This window comes from Glycine max, chromosome 12, assembly GCF_000004515.6.
Source record: "Glycine max cultivar Williams 82 chromosome 12, Glycine_max_v4.0, whole genome shotgun sequence".
Taxonomy (NCBI): domain Eukaryota; kingdom Viridiplantae; phylum Streptophyta; class Magnoliopsida; order Fabales; family Fabaceae; genus Glycine; species Glycine max.
Window position 1 is genome coordinate 40,469,356 of NC_038248.2, and position 19,063 is coordinate 40,488,418.

Consider the following 19,063-nt stretch of genomic DNA (forward strand, 5'->3'; position numbering starts at 1 on the left):
TTATTAATGATGACTATCATAAAAATATTAGTAGTGATAGTGATAGAATAATGACAATCTATTTTTTTTTATTTAGTGAATTTTTTAGAAATTTAATATTGACAAAATTTTAATGTAAGTATTTTAATCGTTTTTTTGGTGTCTTAATTCTCTAGTGATCATGAGGACAAAAGGAACCCTACATAATATGGAATTCAGACAAAAAATAAATAAAATCTAATAAAAAAATTATTTCTATCAAAAATTAAATTTAGATAATATCTTAACAATCTTAACTTGAATACATTAACCACTTTTAACTAATCAATTGATTACAATTGAAATTAGTCATTCTCATTAAGAAAATATCCTCCAGATATACACCCCCTATATATGAGGACATGTGTATGTGTGTGAAATGTGAATTTTAAAATTACAAACTTACTAAGTAGTAACACCTAATAAGTTTCATGCATATACACTAAGAGTGTAAACTAATGTCATTCAATCATATATCACCTATTGAATTACTATAAGATAATCATTTTAAATGTTAATAAACTTATCATATACATTTTAAATGTTAATAAACTTATCATATATGATAAATTGTGATTGAATGATTGTATATAAATTTTACATTATTAGAATATAACTTTTTTTCTCATATATAATATATCATATAATAGTTCAAATTAATAATTAATATATATATTTTTAAAAAAAAGTATACAAAATTTTAAGCTTTAAATAATTTGGGACCTAAGCAACTGCGTAAATAGCCTTGCATTTCCGGATAGAAAGTTCAAATAATTCTTCATCATTCAATTAGGTGCATGCATCTTATTCCAAGCATATTCCTCAAAGAAAAGAGAGAAAATGTATCTAATAAATACATATTTTATAACTTCTTAAAAGTATTTATTGAAAAAAAAACAAGAAGATAAAATAAATTTAATTTATTCTTTAAGTTAAAATTAATTTATGCATTTCAACTTTTACAGAAACTTTTTCAATTTTTTCAAAAATTAATGTGGATAAATTAATTGATTTTTAGTTTTGATTCATTTTTTAATAATTGTTTATTTTAAAAAATTATCCATGCTTGCCTCAAGAGGGAGAGTATAAATAGTACAGGTTGAGTCATAATAAACTTTTTTTTATTTGATTTGATTTGATATATAGCACATGATTTTAGAGGCAGAGAAAGGGATTGTTAATTTTTAGTATAGTTCAGCCTTCAAAAAATATAAAAATTGAGTATAGTTCAATTGAGCTTCTAACTTTACTTGTATTGATAAGATTTAACAAATTAAAAGATATTTTAATTTCATTTGAGGTATTGTATGTGAGATTAAAAAAAAACTATTCTCCTGCATACCAAGTAAAAAAATATTTAAACTTTTTACTTTGTGCTTAATGTTTTGTTTCTTTTTTATTTTATGACTATTTTTAAAATTTGACGTGGAACAAATGTTTTTGTTTTATTCAGTCTCTCATTTTTTTAGTAAATCAAGTAGTTGGAGAGCATGAATTAATTTACATATTATTTTTACGTTATAAATTTAAATTTGAACATAAAGGGATCTCGAATAAAATTATATTTTTTCTTACAACACATTGCTTCATTATTATTTAATATTTTTTAGAATTTCTCAAATTATCAACTATATTTAAAAAAATGAAATTTATTTATTTTCTTTCCCTTCAAATATTTGATTTAAGGGCTCCTATTTTTTAATTTTATATCTCAGATCTCAGTTATTTACTTATTTATACTCTCAATGTAATTCCTTTTTTTTGTAAAAAAAAATCCTTTCCTCCAAAATCTAAGTTAAAAAAATTATATTATTTATTTATTTAAAATATTAATGACTATTTATATATCTACCAAAAAACTAACTATGGTTATTTTTCTTATAATTTTATAATTTTTCGGATTAATATATTTTAAGTTTCAATTAAATTACGAATACACATACAAATACTTGCTATATTTGTATCTTTGTGTATGTTTTAATTATCAAATCACTGACACTAGTTATGTTTGAAAAGTAATCAATAGTATTATAAAAATTATCAGTCCCGTTAACATCACATTTTAGTTACAGTTTTTCAAGCTTTTTTTTTTATGTCACTTTCTTTCTTGTCCGTTTTTTTTTAAAAGTGCAAGGGGCCACTCCTAATTAGAACTCAAAAATTAAATGGTTATAATTCGAAACTGATTTTTCTCTTTCAATATCTCTACTACATATTTCTACAGCCAAAAGTTTAACCACAAAAGTTTCTTTTCCGTTCTCTTTCACTTGTGAGATTGATTTTGGGTGAATCAGCATCACCGTGGAGTGGAGTGCTCATTTTATTACTATGTTCAACATGAGTTTTTTTCCTTCTTCTTTTTCCTTTTATATCAACCATGAGTGAGATTTTTTTATTTTTTATTATCAGCTTATGAGTGAGATAATGCTATTAGCTGAATGAAAGAAAAGAAAAAAAGGTTCCTGATCCCGTGCCATTAGCTGTGATCTTCCAATCTCACGGGTGACAAATATAGGTATACTAGTTTAATTTTCGTGCCTTGAATTTTAAATTCGCATTTTATAATTTATAAGAATAGTTTTTTTTATATTATTTGAATTTTAACATATTATTAATTATTTAGTTCAAATTTTAATAAATGTATGTTAATAAATATTTAAATATATTTTTATATACGCAAATGCTTTAAAAAATTATTATTATTGAAAGTCTTGTCCCAAGCAAAATCTCCTTTACTTTAGTGATATATTGCATGTTTTTTTTTCAACTTTCTTTTAAAAGAAATTAATTTTTTTTTATTTTTTATTTGTATGCTTGATTTGGGATAATAAAAATTTAATGAATTCATTTAATTACAATAGAATTTAACTAACCTACAAAAAAAATATAGTATATCTTTTATTAAATAAATTTTGAAACTAAATATACTTAATAAATCAATTAGTTAATACCGTTAACATAGTCAAATATGTATAATTAAAACAATCAAATATTCAATATATTAACCAATATTCAATAAATTATAATTAGCATGAAAATTAATATTTAATGATATATTTATATTTGGTATTGATCTTTTAACGCACATTAAAATAATTTTTATTATATATTACTATACAAATAATTGCTTTTGAAACTTAAAAGAATTGAATATCTCTTCTTTTTTTTTTGCCTGTTTTGTTGGTGAATCTGAGTGTTTCACTGCAACACCACGTTTGCTGATTTCTTGTGAAAGAGCATCAGTTGATGTCAACTATTTTTGTGTCTATTTATGCATCATCATCGCAATGGGGGTTGGCGTTTCCAAGATGATTGTTGAAAGCAACAGCCTGCAGATGCAGATGCTAAGTACTCATCATGAAAATGGTCAACAATTCTATGTCATTGAGATAATGTTGGATTGCCTATATTTTGGTAGTTAGCTAATATTGACCTTCATTGTTTTATTTTATTTTTACAACTAAAGTGAGACAACTTTTGCAATTCTTTTATTTTTGAGAGAATATTTTTAAAATATATTTATATTAAAAATAAAAAAATAGATAAAAATAATTACATGCAATATTAAATGGCTTACCTCAGGCCATATATAGGATTGATTATTTAATGTTCAAATAATCAGAGTTGTCAAATTGACCTACCTGACGCCATATAACCTTGATCCATATGGGTTAGGCAGAAGAAACCTATAGTCTTGTGGGTTAAGCTCAGCCCATGAGTCTTAAATTTATGAAAATCTTGAAGATAAATTTGGTTTCCTTATTTTATCAAATTCACAATTTTAGTTCTATTTTAAAATAAATACATTTATTTTTCTTATTTTAGAAAATCTGTAAGTTTAGTTCAATTTCCAATTTTGCCTACATCTATTATTTTTTATTGTCAATGTCATTCACATTTAAGCTTTCTGCTAATTTACAAAGAAACGTGCAATTGTTTTGGTTCTCCTTTTTGGTCGAAGCAATTATTTTTGTTAATTATGTCGTCTTTGCTTTGGGTACAATAACCACGACGTATAACAGTAGCATCAGATTGTTGGTCCAGATTTCCATATTTTTGCCTTGGCAAAATTTCCTAAAAATGACTCCCACATCCCTTTCTTTTGAAATTTCAAAGTAATCCTTTGTCCAGCCTACAGCTGCCAAGTCAAATTCCGAACCAAGAAAAAACCCTAGAATATTTTATGTATCTTTGTTAATGTTTTGATTTCAAAGAACCATAACAGACTCAATTTGAGTTTGTTACAAAGTCCAATGGCATGTTGATATTCAGACACTCAGATACGATCAGAAATCCTCTGTGCATAACTACCTCTAGTTATTACTATATGGACACATAAATGAAAAATTCTGTCAAATACCACTCTGCATCGACACACCTTTGAGGAACCAGTCTGCTAAATCTAAATTTGTAATAAAGTCCAGCACTATGTTCACATTCTAAATAACTCAGTCAATAATAAACAAAGCACAATCTATCCACCAATTCAAAATTTCATTAAAACTTACTACATTTTCCACTACAATTCATTTCCATTTTTCCCAGCAAGCAATAACAAATATCCATTGCCTAAACCGAACAAAACCTCACATTCAAAATCCCAACAACGGTAATAGTATATAATAACCAAAATTCAAAGCTAAGGAGAAAAAACTACAACCGCATAATACACTTGATCTGGTGCAAAATAGATGTCGCTCCAAACATTGCGGATAGCAACAACAATAATAATTATAAAAAACCCTAACCTTTTTTATTTGAGAGTTTTGTGAACGGCAACAGATTCCGACGAATTACGTGTCTCCACCACTTGCTGCTGCTTGATGATGGTGTTCCTCTCGTATTCGCGATACTTGTTGATTGCGGCGGTGCAGATCACTGAAAGGGTTCGTTTTAAATTCGATGCAAGTAACTAACAGAGGAAAATGTGTGTGTGTGTGAGAGAGAGAGAGAGACGGAATTGGATTACCTGCGGCGCCGACGAAGGAAACGAGACGGAGGAGCTTGGGGCCGGCGGGGCCGGAAATCTCTTCTCCGGTCATCTCTCTCCGCCGCCGATGACTGCTACTAACTCACTTCTCTTCACTAGCTGCCTTGCTCGCTCGCTATCTTTGCACTTCAGTAAGGGCTTGTAAGTTATAAAGCTTTTCTTGTAAAACTGGTTATTTTCATTTATTTAATTTAAGGGATATTTATTTAAGGGATAAATGACTATTTTGACTGTGAATTACCCAAGTATAAACCGGTGAAAATTTGATTGAATAAAATTTTTAATTTTATTTTAATACGTAAAAAAATAATATAATAATTATGTTACACTCGTATAATTAAATAATAAATTAATTCTTAAATTTTATAATTTATTATCAATTTAATTTTAAAAAATATAACTTATTATTAAATTGATCATTAAACAATAATATTTAATAATAAAATCATCCTATAAACTTTATCATAAAATTCTCACACTTTTACACCTTCATATACTAAAAAAAATTTTGTTGTTGAAATACTAAATTATCATCTTTTTGCATATTCATACCCAAATTATCATTTACTTTTATACTTTATTTATTTGAAGAAGAGTAAAATATACTACTTCTAATTTCTTTAAAATAATAAAATTAGAGTTTAATGTATATGTACTGTTTTTGAGATTTAATTATAAATTAATATTTAAAGATAATTATTTTAAAAGTTAATAAATTTATGATATATAATAAGATGTGATTAAAAAATTATAAAAAATTTTATATTATCTGTGGATAACTTTTTTCCATAAAATTATTAGATATTAATAATCCTTCAAAAATAAAATATAGTCTCTTTACTTTAAGATTTTTTATTTTATTTTTAATTATAAAAGGTCACCTTAGTTTTAAACTTTGAAATTGAATAAAAATCAATTTGACAATTTTACTTGGCACCCAAATTTTCCGTCTCCCCCTTCTCAATTGACCAATTTCGGTTGAACGGACACGTCAAAGTCATTTTCGAGGTGCTTCCAAACGACGACGTTTGCCCCTCATTCGAAACAAGGGTTTTTAGGACCCCTTCACCCTTCGGATTCCGCCACCGCCATAACGCCGTAGCTGCTGGCGAACGATTTCTGGGTTTGTTATTTTCACCTCAAAGTTCCAATCTTTACCCTCGACATGGCGAAGGGAGCAACTTCAAAACTTAACATCGCAATAATTCACCCAGATCTTGGCATAGGTAAATAACCACTCTCCCCATTGCTTTCCATTCTATTCAAATTAAAACCCAACAATTTATAGAATTTCCACTAATTTAATTTGTTTAAAACAAAATTTTTTGGTTTGATGAAACTATATTCTGCTATGTTCCCTGTTGACTGTAGTTGATTTCCCATTACCTTGTGATTGTTTTTTTAGGTGGAGCTGAGAGATTGATTGTAGATGCTGCCGTTGAGCTTGCGTCCCAAGGCCATAAAGTTCATGTTTTTACTGCACATCATGATAAAAACAGATGCTTTGAGGAAACTGTTGCTGGTGAACCTCTCTATATGAATGTGTGTGTGTGTGGCAAAATCGATTGACCACATGTGTCAAACTTTTCTACTTACACCATTTAATAACTTCTAGAATACAAATTTTTAATCAATCTAACTGGTGGTATGTTATCTTTCTAATCATGTTTATCAAATTCCACATAAATGGAACATTTGTTATGTTATCTAGCAATGCACATTTACTTATACTTTAAATAACATATTATCTGTCTAAAACAAGTAGTGTGATAAAGTAGCAATAGTTCTTCATTTGTATAAAATTTTATAAACATGATCTACTTTATAAGAACTTTCAATTCAACAGTTAGATTGATTAATTTTGCATTTTACAAAAAGTTGTTAAGTGGTGTAAGTAAAAAAGTTTAACATCTGATGAGAATTGATTATGTTCATATACACACACACACACACAGAGATGTGTTTCTGTTCTTTATAAAGAAATAGCATTGCCATTAAAACATGGTTTTGACTTGTGACTGTTTCAGGCACCTTTCCAGTTACTGTGCATGGTTCCTTTCTTCCCCGGCATATATTCTACCGTCTTCATGCATTGTGTGCATACCTTCGGTGCCTATTTGTTGCTTTCTGTGTACTTTTCATGTGGCATTCATTTGATGTTATCCTGGCAGATCAAGTCTCTGTGGTTATTCCCATCTTGAAACTCAAAAGATCAACAAAGGTAGCCAAAGAGGAGGAAAAAGAAATCATATGTGAATTTAAGTTCTGACATCTTCAATTCTTACTTGTTTCATTTTCTTTGGTAGGTTGTATTCTACTGCCATTTTCCAGACTTGTTGCTGGCTCAACATTCAACTTTCATTAGGAGAATGTATCGAAAACCAATAGACCTTGCAGAAGAAATAACAACTGGTTTGGCTTGCATCCTTGCTTTATTTTTTTCCCCTCTGAATATATTTTCTAGTGTACATGTTGAATCATGCATCTTATTAAGCTTTGCCGAATTGCAGGAATGGCTGATTTGATACTTGTTAACAGCAAGTTCACTGCATCTACTTTTGCAAATACTTTTAAGTATCTAGATGCTAAAGGAATTCGACCAGCTGTTTTATATCCAGCGGTTAATGTGGATCAGTTCAATGAACCCAGTTCCTTTAAGTAAATGACATGTTTGTAGATATATGGTTGATGCTTTATGAGATTATGCATGTAGCTAATTCTTATATCCAATTTTACAAACTTCATGTATAGAATCATAGTCTTAATTTGGTTTGTTTCTTCTGTTGTAGGCTGAATTTTCTTTCCATCAATCGCTTTGAAAGGAAGAAGAATATACAATTAGCTATTTCAGCTTTTGCTATGCTTAACTCACCCGAAGGAGTTCTTAAGCATAAAGATATTACTAATGCTTCTTTGACTATTGCAGGTGAGCATGTTTTGTTTATGGCTCTGTGCTTCTGATGATAGATATTATGGTAACGTTATGTGCATACTAATTGTCATGGGACTGGAGTATCTGTTCTGACTTCTGATGCATGTGCCTCATACTGGAGTTGGTATGGTGGTGTCTTCATTTTCAAGATATAAGATATTATTTTAAATGAAAGTTATGTTTGGTTTGTAGTTAAGTTTCAAAACTCTTCTATTCTCTTCAAGGGACTTTGTTGTTCTGCAGAATCTGCTCAATCTTGCAGTTTATGTGTAAATTATCTAGTGTGCCTTTGTGATGCAATCATTTCTCAAACAGGTTCATGATCTGGGATTTGTCAATTTGTTTCTTATTAAACCTTGTGATGCAATCATTTCTCAAACAGGTGTATCTGGGATTTGTCAATGTTCTTCTTACTGGACCTTTTCATAATTGTCGTGGAAAGTGCATTAAGTTTATTTTCTATTATAATTACTTAACTAGATTGGTGTTTATTAACCATTATCTGGTGACAGAAAGTTCTTTTATAAAAATTTTAAGTTCTTTGCCATCAAATGAAAGGTGAAATGCATAGTTATGACAAGGTTACAAACCTTATCTGTTTAAGAATTAGATTTTCATATTGTTTTAAACAAGGAAATTTAGATCATGTGAAAATAATTTCATTTGGTTTGTTTATCACTATAAGTCATCAACACTTCTCTGGGATAGTGAATCAGAATAACATAATATTACAGAGAAAATATTGATTTTTTTTATATGATATAACATTTAACATAGAATAGCACCTATTTATTTTTATCTGAGACTGACAGTGAAGTGTATTTGTACAAATTTTGAGCAGAAAACGATGAGCAAATCTTGTTGAAAGGCATTTAGTATCTGTTAATAACACGATTAAAACACCTTTTGCTAAGCTGTCTGGATGTGATCCATTAGTATATGCTGATAAAAATTGGCAATCAAGTGCAAGGAAGCAAGCACTCTGTTGTGCAAGCTTGGAGGATCAATATACAGGAACATCTTCCTTGTATTTAAGCAAATAATTTTTTTATTAAAGATCTTTGAATGTTGTCAGAATTTATCACTATGAGTGTAAGTTTTTGGTACCTGTCAATTCAAGTCTTCGAGTTAGAAATTTATTGATTTCCACTTGCTTGGTGTGTTAGGTTTAGTTATATTTGAAGGCCTTCGTATGACATTCTACTATAATTTATTAATGTATTTTCTAGGTAGAGCTGCTGGGTCTTAAGTTTGAACAACCCATGCATGACTCATTCATTTCACTTTGAAGCATTTGTGCACATTCAATGATTAAAAACCTTATTGTCATAAATTGTGCCAGGTGGCTTTGATAAACGGTTGAAGGAGAATGTGGAATACTTAGAAGAGCTTAAAGATTTAGCTGAAAAGGAAGGAGTCTCTAATAAAATAAGATTCATCACGTCTTGCTCTACAGCTGAAAGGAATGAACTTCTTTCTGAATGCTTGTGTGTCCTTTACACGCCAAAGGTATGTAAACCTTCCAAATTATGATTCCTGACAATTGGTAGAAACTGAATGAAGAAGAGAGTTTTACATAAAGATCTTTGATGCAGGATGAGCACTTTGGCATTGTTCCTTTGGAGGCAATGGCAGCTTATAAACCTGTTATTGCATGCAATAGTGGTGGCCCTGTGGAGTCAATTAAGAATGGTGTAACGGGATTCCTTTGTGATCCTACACCACAGGAGTTTTCTTTAGCAATGGCTAAGCTCATAAATGATCCCCAGGAGGCAGAAAGAATGGGGAGAGAAGCTAGGAGGCATGTTGCTGAGTCATTCTCTACAAAGTCATTTGGCCAGCATCTAAATAGATATCTAGTTGACATTCACCGGGGAAAGGAGGATTGAGTTTGACATTGGATAGCATGATTTTTGCCCTCTAATTGTTAACTGCAATTGGTGACCATTCAACTTGCTGTTCAGATTTTAGTGGCTTAGTTAACTATTTGCTACAAGTTCTATTTTCAAGATAATTTTTATTTTATACCAATATACCATGTAAATCTGAATCAGAGATGATGACATGTTCAATGTTCCAAGTCTTGCTCCTTTTGGATATATTCTTACAATAATAGGAAAGTTACTTTTTTTAATTGTTATGTTACCTTAAGTTTTTTTTGCTAAATGTTACCTCGGTTTGTTTTAGGCAATGCTACCTTAGTTTTAATTATATATATATATATATATATATATATATATATATATATATATATATATATATATATATATATATAAACAACTTTTATAAAAACTTTAACTCGTTTGCTTCTATGTATTCTCAGGTTTCTTAACTTCAATAACTGATATAAACAGAATTGGAGAGACTTGGAGTTAATTACTATAAGATATCACGATGTCGGGGTGTGGAAGCAATTTATTATCGACTCACCCAAAAGTTAAATCTATCTTTTCTAGAAAGATAAATGCTAGCAACACATCTCTATGGCACTCTTTTGAACACAGTATTAGTTGAAATTTATAGGAAAAAAACAAAATAAGCCTGACCAAATTTTATTTGTTCAGATCCATATTAAGTTGCTATTTAAGAAGCCTGACAAAAAAATAATTATGTTTCAGAAATTCAAGTAAAGAAAATGAAACCTTATCTTAATGATTCAGTATGAGGCCATGAGAAAGGTCTATATAAGAACTCATGTTGCACACCATGATATGCTACTACTATAGCTGTTGATTTTCTTATCTATAATCTCTAGCATAATTTGACATGGCCAAAGACAAGTATAGGTCTTTTTTGCATGATGAACCTGATAACATCCAGTGGAGACATGGTGGCCCTCCCACTTATGAAGCTGTTAACAAGCTTTTTGAAGAAAGAAGAACCAAGGTGCAACAACCACCATACCCTCTTACCCTTTCTTTCTCTCTCTCGCTCTCTTTCTAGATTGTGTTCACTTTGTATTTGCATATTTGCAGGAGTGGCCAGAAGGATCATTGGAGGAGATAGTGCAAAATGCTATAAAGTCATGGGAGATATGGAGCTTTCACACAAGACCCGCTTATGCATGCTTTGATGATTTAATCTGAATTTCGAAGTGGTTTTATGCATGTTTTACAAATTATTTCCTAAAATAATATATTTCCGCTTTCAAAAAAAAAATATTTCCCAAATATACAATTTACTATCCATATCTCTGAATACCTAAGTGTCATTTTGTGATTGTTTCATTAGTTACTTAAAATAATAGTAGTATTTCCCAAAATTACTTTATAAACATAAAAAAGGTCTTGTTTATTTAAATTAAAATAAGTATTTACAATATAAATTTTTCATAATTTTGAGTAAGTTATACTACACCTCTTGAGTTTTTGTGAGATTGACAAAATCCTTTAATTTTTTTTTTATCTCTACACTAACCTCTTAATTGTTTGAAAAAACATCACACTATTATTTTTGTCTTAACATAATTGTTTAACATTTCTGTTTTTATATCTTCTCCTAGTAAAACAAAATTTTCCACCTAGTATTGACAGTTAGTGATGTGTCGTAAATTTTTTTTACATAAGGCTCTATCACAATCATGACTCATGAGGTTTAATTTGTCTATACAGGTGGATGACTCTTTGAAAGTTGAAGAGGTGGAGATTTACTATGTTCCAGCAGAGCTGCTTGGAGGCCTTTTATCAGGGAAGCACACAAGGATGTCCCTTTATTATAGTTATTATTATTTTGAGTGTTTTTATGGCACTGGTTAATAATATAAAATTGTTAAACAAAAAAGTAAAACTTTTATTGTCTTCAGGTTATAAAAATAAAATCATCCTTAAATAATTAATAACACTTTATAGAAGATATTGAATACTTCTTAACAACCACACCTTTTAGCATCTTTATTAATTGGTCAGGAAGTATGAATTCTCTTGTAGAGCTAAAATGCACTTGAACTTTATGATCCAACATGATTTACATTGAAGAAAATAAAAATATTGATTGACAATGGAGTCTCTTTGAAAGGCTTAGGACAAACTGAAGCTAAATAATTCCGCAATATTACATAATTCATTTTAATTCTTATAAGTTGAATGGATATGAATAAAGTTCTACAGAGAAACATAAATGCCTGAAAAGTAAAATGGTTGGAGCAGTTAGATTCTATGAAGCATGGACACTCCATTCCCTTGTCGTGTCCGGTGTCCGACACGCGTTCGTGTCAGTGTCCGACACCGATATGACACTCGTATTACGTTCTATATTTTGAGACATTACAGGTGTCCACGTGTCCATGTTCGTGTCGTGTCCGGTGTCCGTATCGGTGTCGGTGCTTCATAGGTTAGATTACAACAATCACTAAATCACACTTTGTGTTGACAATGTAGAAATTTTTTCATAAAATGAAAAATGTTACAACCAGAGGAACAATTCATTCATGAAAGGGAGATCAGAATCGGGGAACTAGTTATGATGTACAAAGTAGTGCCTTGTAGTCTTTATACTACCAATATCCCAAGAACATGGTTTTAAATTGCGGCTGCAGTGTGGTTGCGATGAATAAAAAACCCTTGCGATGCAGGGAATAGCGGGAAAATGTGATTGATGTGGCCACAATTACGATCACCGCAATACGGTTGCAGTGAGTCGAAAAGCTTTACATTGCCAACCATAATTTAAAACTATGACCCAGAATAAACGTAAACTTCCACAAGCAACTGTATGAAAAATGAAGCCTTAGTCTAGGGTACTATTTCAAATCATAAATCAGTGCTCCATTTTTATTAATACACATGTTAATTAATTAACAACACTATTACAAATTAGCCCCAAAAGATATTCTCTTGGGACCATGAGGATTTTTAGAGCCATATTATCAAGAAACAATCACACTTGGCACAAACAAAGCCCCCCAAAAAGTTTCAACACCCTGTATTCTATTCGAAGCAAGAGGTTATTTGCCCTTGATAAAGTTTATTTGGCATGTTGTGCCTTCTTAGTGTTTTACAAAATTCATCAAAATCAAATATAGGCAACCCATTGCTTGGAATAAATGAATACTTTCAGAAAGCCAGGAATGGGAAAAAAATGTATAAATTAAAGGCTAACACATGGAATCTATGAACTATTTTGGAGAAATTAACATTATAGACATAATGTCTAGTTCCTACAGTAATATCTGTTAAAGAAATCAATGATTACAAGCTTCACCATATACTACCTATGAACCATAGAAAAGTTGGAAGAGTATTAGTACATACCTTATAACATCAGCTCTAATATAAGGAGCTTTCTACCAGCAAATGCATTCTAATAACTCTTCTTACAAGAAGGAATTAATACTTGTACTCCTTATTACACTACATTAGCCATAGAAAATCAATATAAAGTATATTGTTTGTATTTATCAATTAGCTAGTCCTTTTAAAATAAATTGAAGATTGAAATAAACAAAAAAGAAGAAAGGCATTTGAGAGGACAAACATGCGGGTCATCACTCCCCCAAGGGTCCCTGTCTTGTCCTCCCTCATTCTATCTCTACAGAAAAATCTGATTTAGAACTATATGTCATTAGTTATTAAAATTTAAACCCATAGCATATTCAAGTATTCCGTTGTAGTCTAGTTGGTCAGGATATTCGGCTCTCACCCGAAAGACCCGGGTTCAAGTCCCGGCAACGGAAATTCTTTTGCTTTTTAAGTTTTATAATTCTCTCTCTCTCTCCATGTTTTGATGATTTAATCCGAATTTCGCAGTGGCTTTATGCATGTTTTACAAATTGTTTCCTAAAATAATATATTTCCGCTTTCAAAAAAATAATACATTTCCTAAATATACAATTTACTATCCATATCTCTAAATACCTAAGTGGCATTTTGTGATTGTTTCATTAGTTACTTAAAATAATAGTAGTATTTCCCAAAATTACTTTATAAACATAAAAAAAAGTCTTGTTTATTTAAATTAAAATAATTATTTACAATATAAATTTTTCATAATTTTGAGTAAATTATACTATTTGTGAGATTGACAAAACCCTTTAATTTTTTTTGTATCCCTACACTAACCTCTTAATTGTTTGAAAAAACGTTACACTATTATTTGTCTTAACATAATTGTTTAACATTTCTGTTTCATATCTCTCCTATTCTTTCCACTCTGTTTCTGCTCAAATAATTAGACAAATCACAAATCACTTCGCCAACTAAAAACGACAATGCATTATGCACCAAGAGTTATAAAATTAAAAAGAACTAGCAGTCTGTCAAATCCTCTACACCTCTTGAATATTCATTTATTGTTTTAAAAATATATATAAAAAAAACAAAAAAATGATAATTTCCCTCCCATTTCATTCCAATTTAGGATAAAAATATTTTTCTGTAGATTCCACAAAATAACTCCCTATTTTTTCCTCTCAAACAAGCTTTATTAGTTTAACATTTCTATTTTATATCAAATAACCCCAGGGTTAGAAACTTATTCCTATAATACTTGTGTGATTCTTCCAAAAAGTCTAAATCGTTGAACCATAACCACCACAGAAAACTACACAAAAACTTAAATTAAGCAATAGCTTCAATTAATTCCAAGCTTGAACCACTTTGCATGTGAAAACATTTCAAAAACAATAACAGCACTACAAGTAAGACTAGCAATCAACTTGCTTCACCAGCAGCTCCTATTGAAACACCAAACTTAGTTTTTAAGGTTACACAAAGAGTCTAACATGCTATGACAAATTAAATTTCACTTTTCTTCTAGTTCGTATTTCTCAGAATATTACACATACAACAGAGCCGATACCAACCAATTGAACTATGTTTTCCAATTTTAGCTTGAGCAGCAACCAACTCTCTTCAAAGCAGACACATCATTTTTCAGATCAATTTTCTCTCCTTTGGCAGGCACAGATGCAGTTCCATTTTCAGCCCCCTCTACTGCTTTCTTGCTAACAATGCGGTAGATTTGAGTCAGAACTTCAGCAAATGCATTCTCTACATTAGTAGCCTCCAGAGCTGAGGTTTCCATGAAGTAAAGTGATTCTTTCTCAGCATAGGACTTCCCATCTTCAGTTGACACCGCTACGAGGTGACGAAGGTCTGATTTGTTGCCAACTAGCATCACAACAATGTTGGCGTCTGTGTGGTTCCGCAATTCTTTCAGCCATCTGTCAACATTTTCAAATGTTGCATGGCGAGTGACATCATACACAAGAAGTGCACCAACTGCCCCACGATAGTAAGCACTGGTGATCGCACGATACCTACAAAGAGAAACAGTTTAAATTATCAAGATGCAAGTTGGTGGGAAGTCAATTTACAAACTTGGTTAACTTGTTACACGTGATTAATCTAAACAATGGGTTGTTAAGCAACAAAGCAAAACTGCATTCATTAAGTTGGTCACAAGGCAAAAGCACAGAAACCAAGACAAGCCACAATCGTGATATTGGTAACAAACTTTAATAAGACTGCAGTTCCATTACCATACCCGACATTTGTAAGTAGGATAATCACATATCAGACAACTCCTTTAAACAAACATTAGGGTCAATACAAAGTCAGTGAGGCATATAAAAAGGACTGAAAAGTGCATACCTAAAATGTTCACTGCTAATAATTTAATTTATATATCATATTTCAAACAAGTATCTCAACCAATGAATTAGAGTTTTATTATAGCAATAGAAAATGAGATAAAAATGAAGGCTTCTAACCCTTCATGGAATATATTATAGGACAAACCTTAGATATAGTTTTATAGGTGCTTTTAGTGTTGTTCTCTATGTCATTTCAGCCTTTCAGATGCAACAATCAAGTTTCCAATAGACATACTTTCAGTCAATTACAAGGTCTCCAGTGACATCAGTAATAAAATGTCAACAGTACTTTATTCTTACCAGCAGAGGCAGTGGTAGAAGTGTTTTGTTTGGGAGGAAGGGGAGAAATGCAGAATATTTTCAAGAAAAAATTTGATGAATAAAGATCTATGGTTTGTTGAACTCTTGAAGGGATAGTTGATGCTAAATAGAACTATGGGCCAAAATGTTGTCACTGTAATATAAATTTTTGAGTTAAATTTCTAAGTAGGTCTCTGAACTAATTTGGGAATTTTCAAATTCGTCCCTAGACTAACTTTTTAATCAAATCCCTAAACTAAAAAAGTAAGTCCCTGGGGCTAGTTTTTAGCAACTTAAAACCACCACAAAATGACAATTTATAACGGTTTTAAATACCCTAGGGACTCAATAAAAAAAAATTAGGAACCTATTTGAAAATTTCCAAATTCCAACTAGTTTAGAGACCTACTTAGTAATTTAACCAAATTTTTACCATTATGTTGGTTGTTCAAATCGGACACGTATATGTAATGACAATGGCAAGTATGACTATGAGAGTGATTAAAATATCATTGATGTCAGCAACTCAACCTATAAGCTTACCAGACACATTTTCCTTGAGTATAAAACAGAACTTGTTTATTTTATAAGGCTCATCAACCTCACCAGAGTACCCATAAAATACAATGATGTCAACAAGGAGTATGATGAATTACTCTAGTAGGTAACCAAAAAAAAAGGTCAAAACTGACCCTTTCAAGGGATCTTTCACATGACATAATGAAAAGCATACAATCAATTTCTATTGGCATGTGCTTAATCAAGGCATGCATGATTCTATTTAGCAACAACCAGGCCCAAATTCAGCTGAGATCACATATGATCAAAACCCACACAACCCACATAGATACACATTCTAAATCCTTCCCAAGCCATAAGGTAAAACTGCAAAAGCCAAAGTTCAACATAAGGCTTACCCGTAGAACTAAGATCTCAAACAAAGAGATAGGTGCAATAATTACAAGGTCAGCTCATAAAGAAAATAATATTAAAAATAGAATAAAATAGTATAAAATTTAAAACTAAGCACAATGAGCATATCCACATACAGACAAATAGAGTATAAATAGTTTAAGTTAGCACAAGGAGATCAATATTTTATTAACAATAAACTACTAACCAACATCCATCAGACAGAGACAACCAGATATTGAACAAAATAGCAAAACGGAAAATTGCTGGTACACAACAGTATTATCTTTTCTAAAGGACAGTCTGTGCTGTGAAGCATTGCTTGTACATGATCCATCACAAGACCCAAATGTAGTAAAATCTAGTCAAATATCAATTAACACCAGTCAAGCACAACTGAATTCAATGATCTTCCCATTCGATGCATTTCAAATTCAAGCGTTACAAATATTTCTACTTTTGAAACCTCATAAACGAAACAAATTCATGAGTTCCAATTCCAAACAATCATCCAATCCAATGTTGAAGCCACATTTAATAAATTTGACCGTGTCAACACACTCACACTCACATGAGATGCCAAACCCATAAAACAAAACGACAACACATCATCAGGCAATAATCTATTTCCCATTTCACACCAACAGCACATCAAAAATTGAATCCACATTCCACATGACATCAATGACATCCGGTTCATTTCATTTTCAAAACACTACCTCCTCGTTGCAGGTCCCACTTCCACTCCCGATCTCAAAAACACAAATCCCCACCGACTCCACAAAACCAAATCTGCAACAACAACAACAACACTCACTTCATTCACTAACCTAATTCCACAAAACACTCACTTCACTCACTAACCTAATTACATAAAACACACACTTCACTGTTCACATTACTTAAATTAAAGCAAACTTCCACACAAGATCACGATCCGCCCAATTGTACAACAACAACAAGGTCATATCCCACTAGATAAGGTCGACTACATGGATCACACGACATCATTCGACCCGGTTAAGTAAACAATAAAACACAGCCGGCCCAACAAAATCAGATCCACCCAACAAAACCAACCCTTAAAAAAAACATTTTTTGGCCACAATTTTCCACCATTAAAGAGAAGGGTTTTGGACATGAAACTGGGGTACCCATTAGTTCATTAAGCATGATCTAGCAATAATGTGGGAGAAGGGGGGGAAAAAACCTTTCTTGGCCTGCGGTATCCCAGATCTGGGCCTTGATGACTTTGGAATCGACGTTCAAGGTGCGGGTGGCGAACTCGACGCCAATGGTGGACTTGGACTCCAGGTTGAACTCGTTCTTGGTGAAGCGCGAGAGGAGGTTGGACTTGCCCACGCCGGAGTCGCCGATGAGGACCACCTTGAAGAGGTAGTCGTAGTCGTCGTCGGCTCTGTAACCCGCCATTGGTGGAGCTTTTTGCTCTGTTGTTCTGTTGTTCTGGAAAGAAAAAGGGAAGAGACAAGTAGTGAAAAGAAGGAAAGGAAGAAAGAAAGAGTGGAGAGTGTGAAAACGCTTAAAAAAGCGCCACTACTCATGATTTTTATTTTTATTTTTTGTCTTTGTTTTGATTCGCACGTACATGTGAGACTAGTCTGACGTTTTGGAGTTGGGACTCGATGTTGTACTTTTATTTTCCGTAGTTTTAGAAGTGATTTGGTATTTGGATGTTTTAATTAAGGTTTGGGGTTGAATTCTATTTTCTTGATTAGGAAATTAAGTCATAATTAAAAATATCAATTTATCATAAAATGAGTCAATCTGATACTAGGGAATTAATTTAATGTTAAACAAGAAACCTCAAATATCTTCTTGATGACAAAAAAATAATAATTTGACATTAAACAAAATAATAATAAAAAAGTAAAACTCCAAATTTCATAATAATAATAATAAAAAAAATACCATTCAGTGTTCATTTTTTCATAATAATTAGTAATATTAAAATAGGTCAAATATTTTTAAATTGAACAAAAAAGAAAAGAAACGTGAGTTGAATTTCTTATAGATAATATATAAGTATTTTTATAAGTGTTTTTAAGTCTCGTGATTTATCTTGAGTTTTTAGATTCAACTCCGTAAGTGTAACTCAATTAATAATACATATTGAATTTATGAGAAAAGCCTTGATCATTTAGGTTTAATTCCTACAGCCTATTCCTTACTTTGGAACAATAAATTTTAAATAAGATTACACTTAGAATAAAAGATTAATTTCACAATTGGTCCAATAGACTGAAACTTGTGAAATACTTCGGGAGCCCACCGAAAAATCAGATATCCTAATTATCATCAT

The 19,063-nt window shown here is 31.1% G+C and overlaps 2 protein-coding genes and 1 non-coding gene across 3 annotated transcripts; 2 read left to right on the forward strand and 1 right to left on the reverse strand.

Moving 5' to 3' along the window:
* The first annotated feature begins 5,905 nt into the window (after positions 1–5,905).
* LOC100809168 (alpha-1,3/1,6-mannosyltransferase ALG2-like) lies at positions 5,906–9,847 on the forward strand. Its single transcript, NM_001254450.2, is given in 8 exon segments — positions 5,906–6,234; positions 6,414–6,530; positions 7,036–7,229; positions 7,315–7,420; positions 7,519–7,666; positions 7,798–7,934; positions 9,283–9,449; positions 9,536–9,847. Coding segments are annotated over 8 exon segments (1,224 nt in total). The 5' UTR covers positions 5,906–6,173; the 3' UTR covers positions 9,830–9,847.
* A 3,691-nt stretch (positions 9,848–13,538) lies between these two features.
* TRNAE-CUC (transfer RNA glutamic acid (anticodon CUC)) lies at positions 13,539–13,611 on the forward strand. The gene has a single exon. It is a non-coding gene; the product is annotated as a tRNA-Glu (tRNA).
* Positions 13,612–14,345: 734 nt separating this feature from the next.
* LOC100810759 (ras-related protein RABA1b-like) lies at positions 14,346–18,354 on the reverse strand. The gene is made up of 2 exons (NM_001252726.2): positions 17,954–18,354; positions 14,346–15,195 (listed from the first exon to the last, which is right to left on the reverse strand). Exons 1-2 carry the CDS (start codon positions 18,172–18,174, stop codon positions 14,763–14,765), a joined length of 654 nt encoding a protein of 217 aa, NP_001239655.1. The 5' UTR covers positions 18,175–18,354; the 3' UTR covers positions 14,346–14,762.
* Between the last annotated feature and the right edge of the window lie 709 nt (positions 18,355–19,063).

What these genes read in the sequence shown, in the direction of transcription:
- LOC100810759 (NM_001252726.2), bottom strand. Translation starts at nt 18,174, where the DNA reads ATGGCGGGTTACAGAGCCGACGACGACTACGACTACCTCTTCAAGGTG. An exon ending in GATACCGCAGGCCAAGAAAG is followed by an intron (nt 15,196 to 17,953) that starts GTTTTTTCCCCC and finishes TTCTCTTTGTAG; the next exon opens with GTATCGTGCGATCACCAGTG.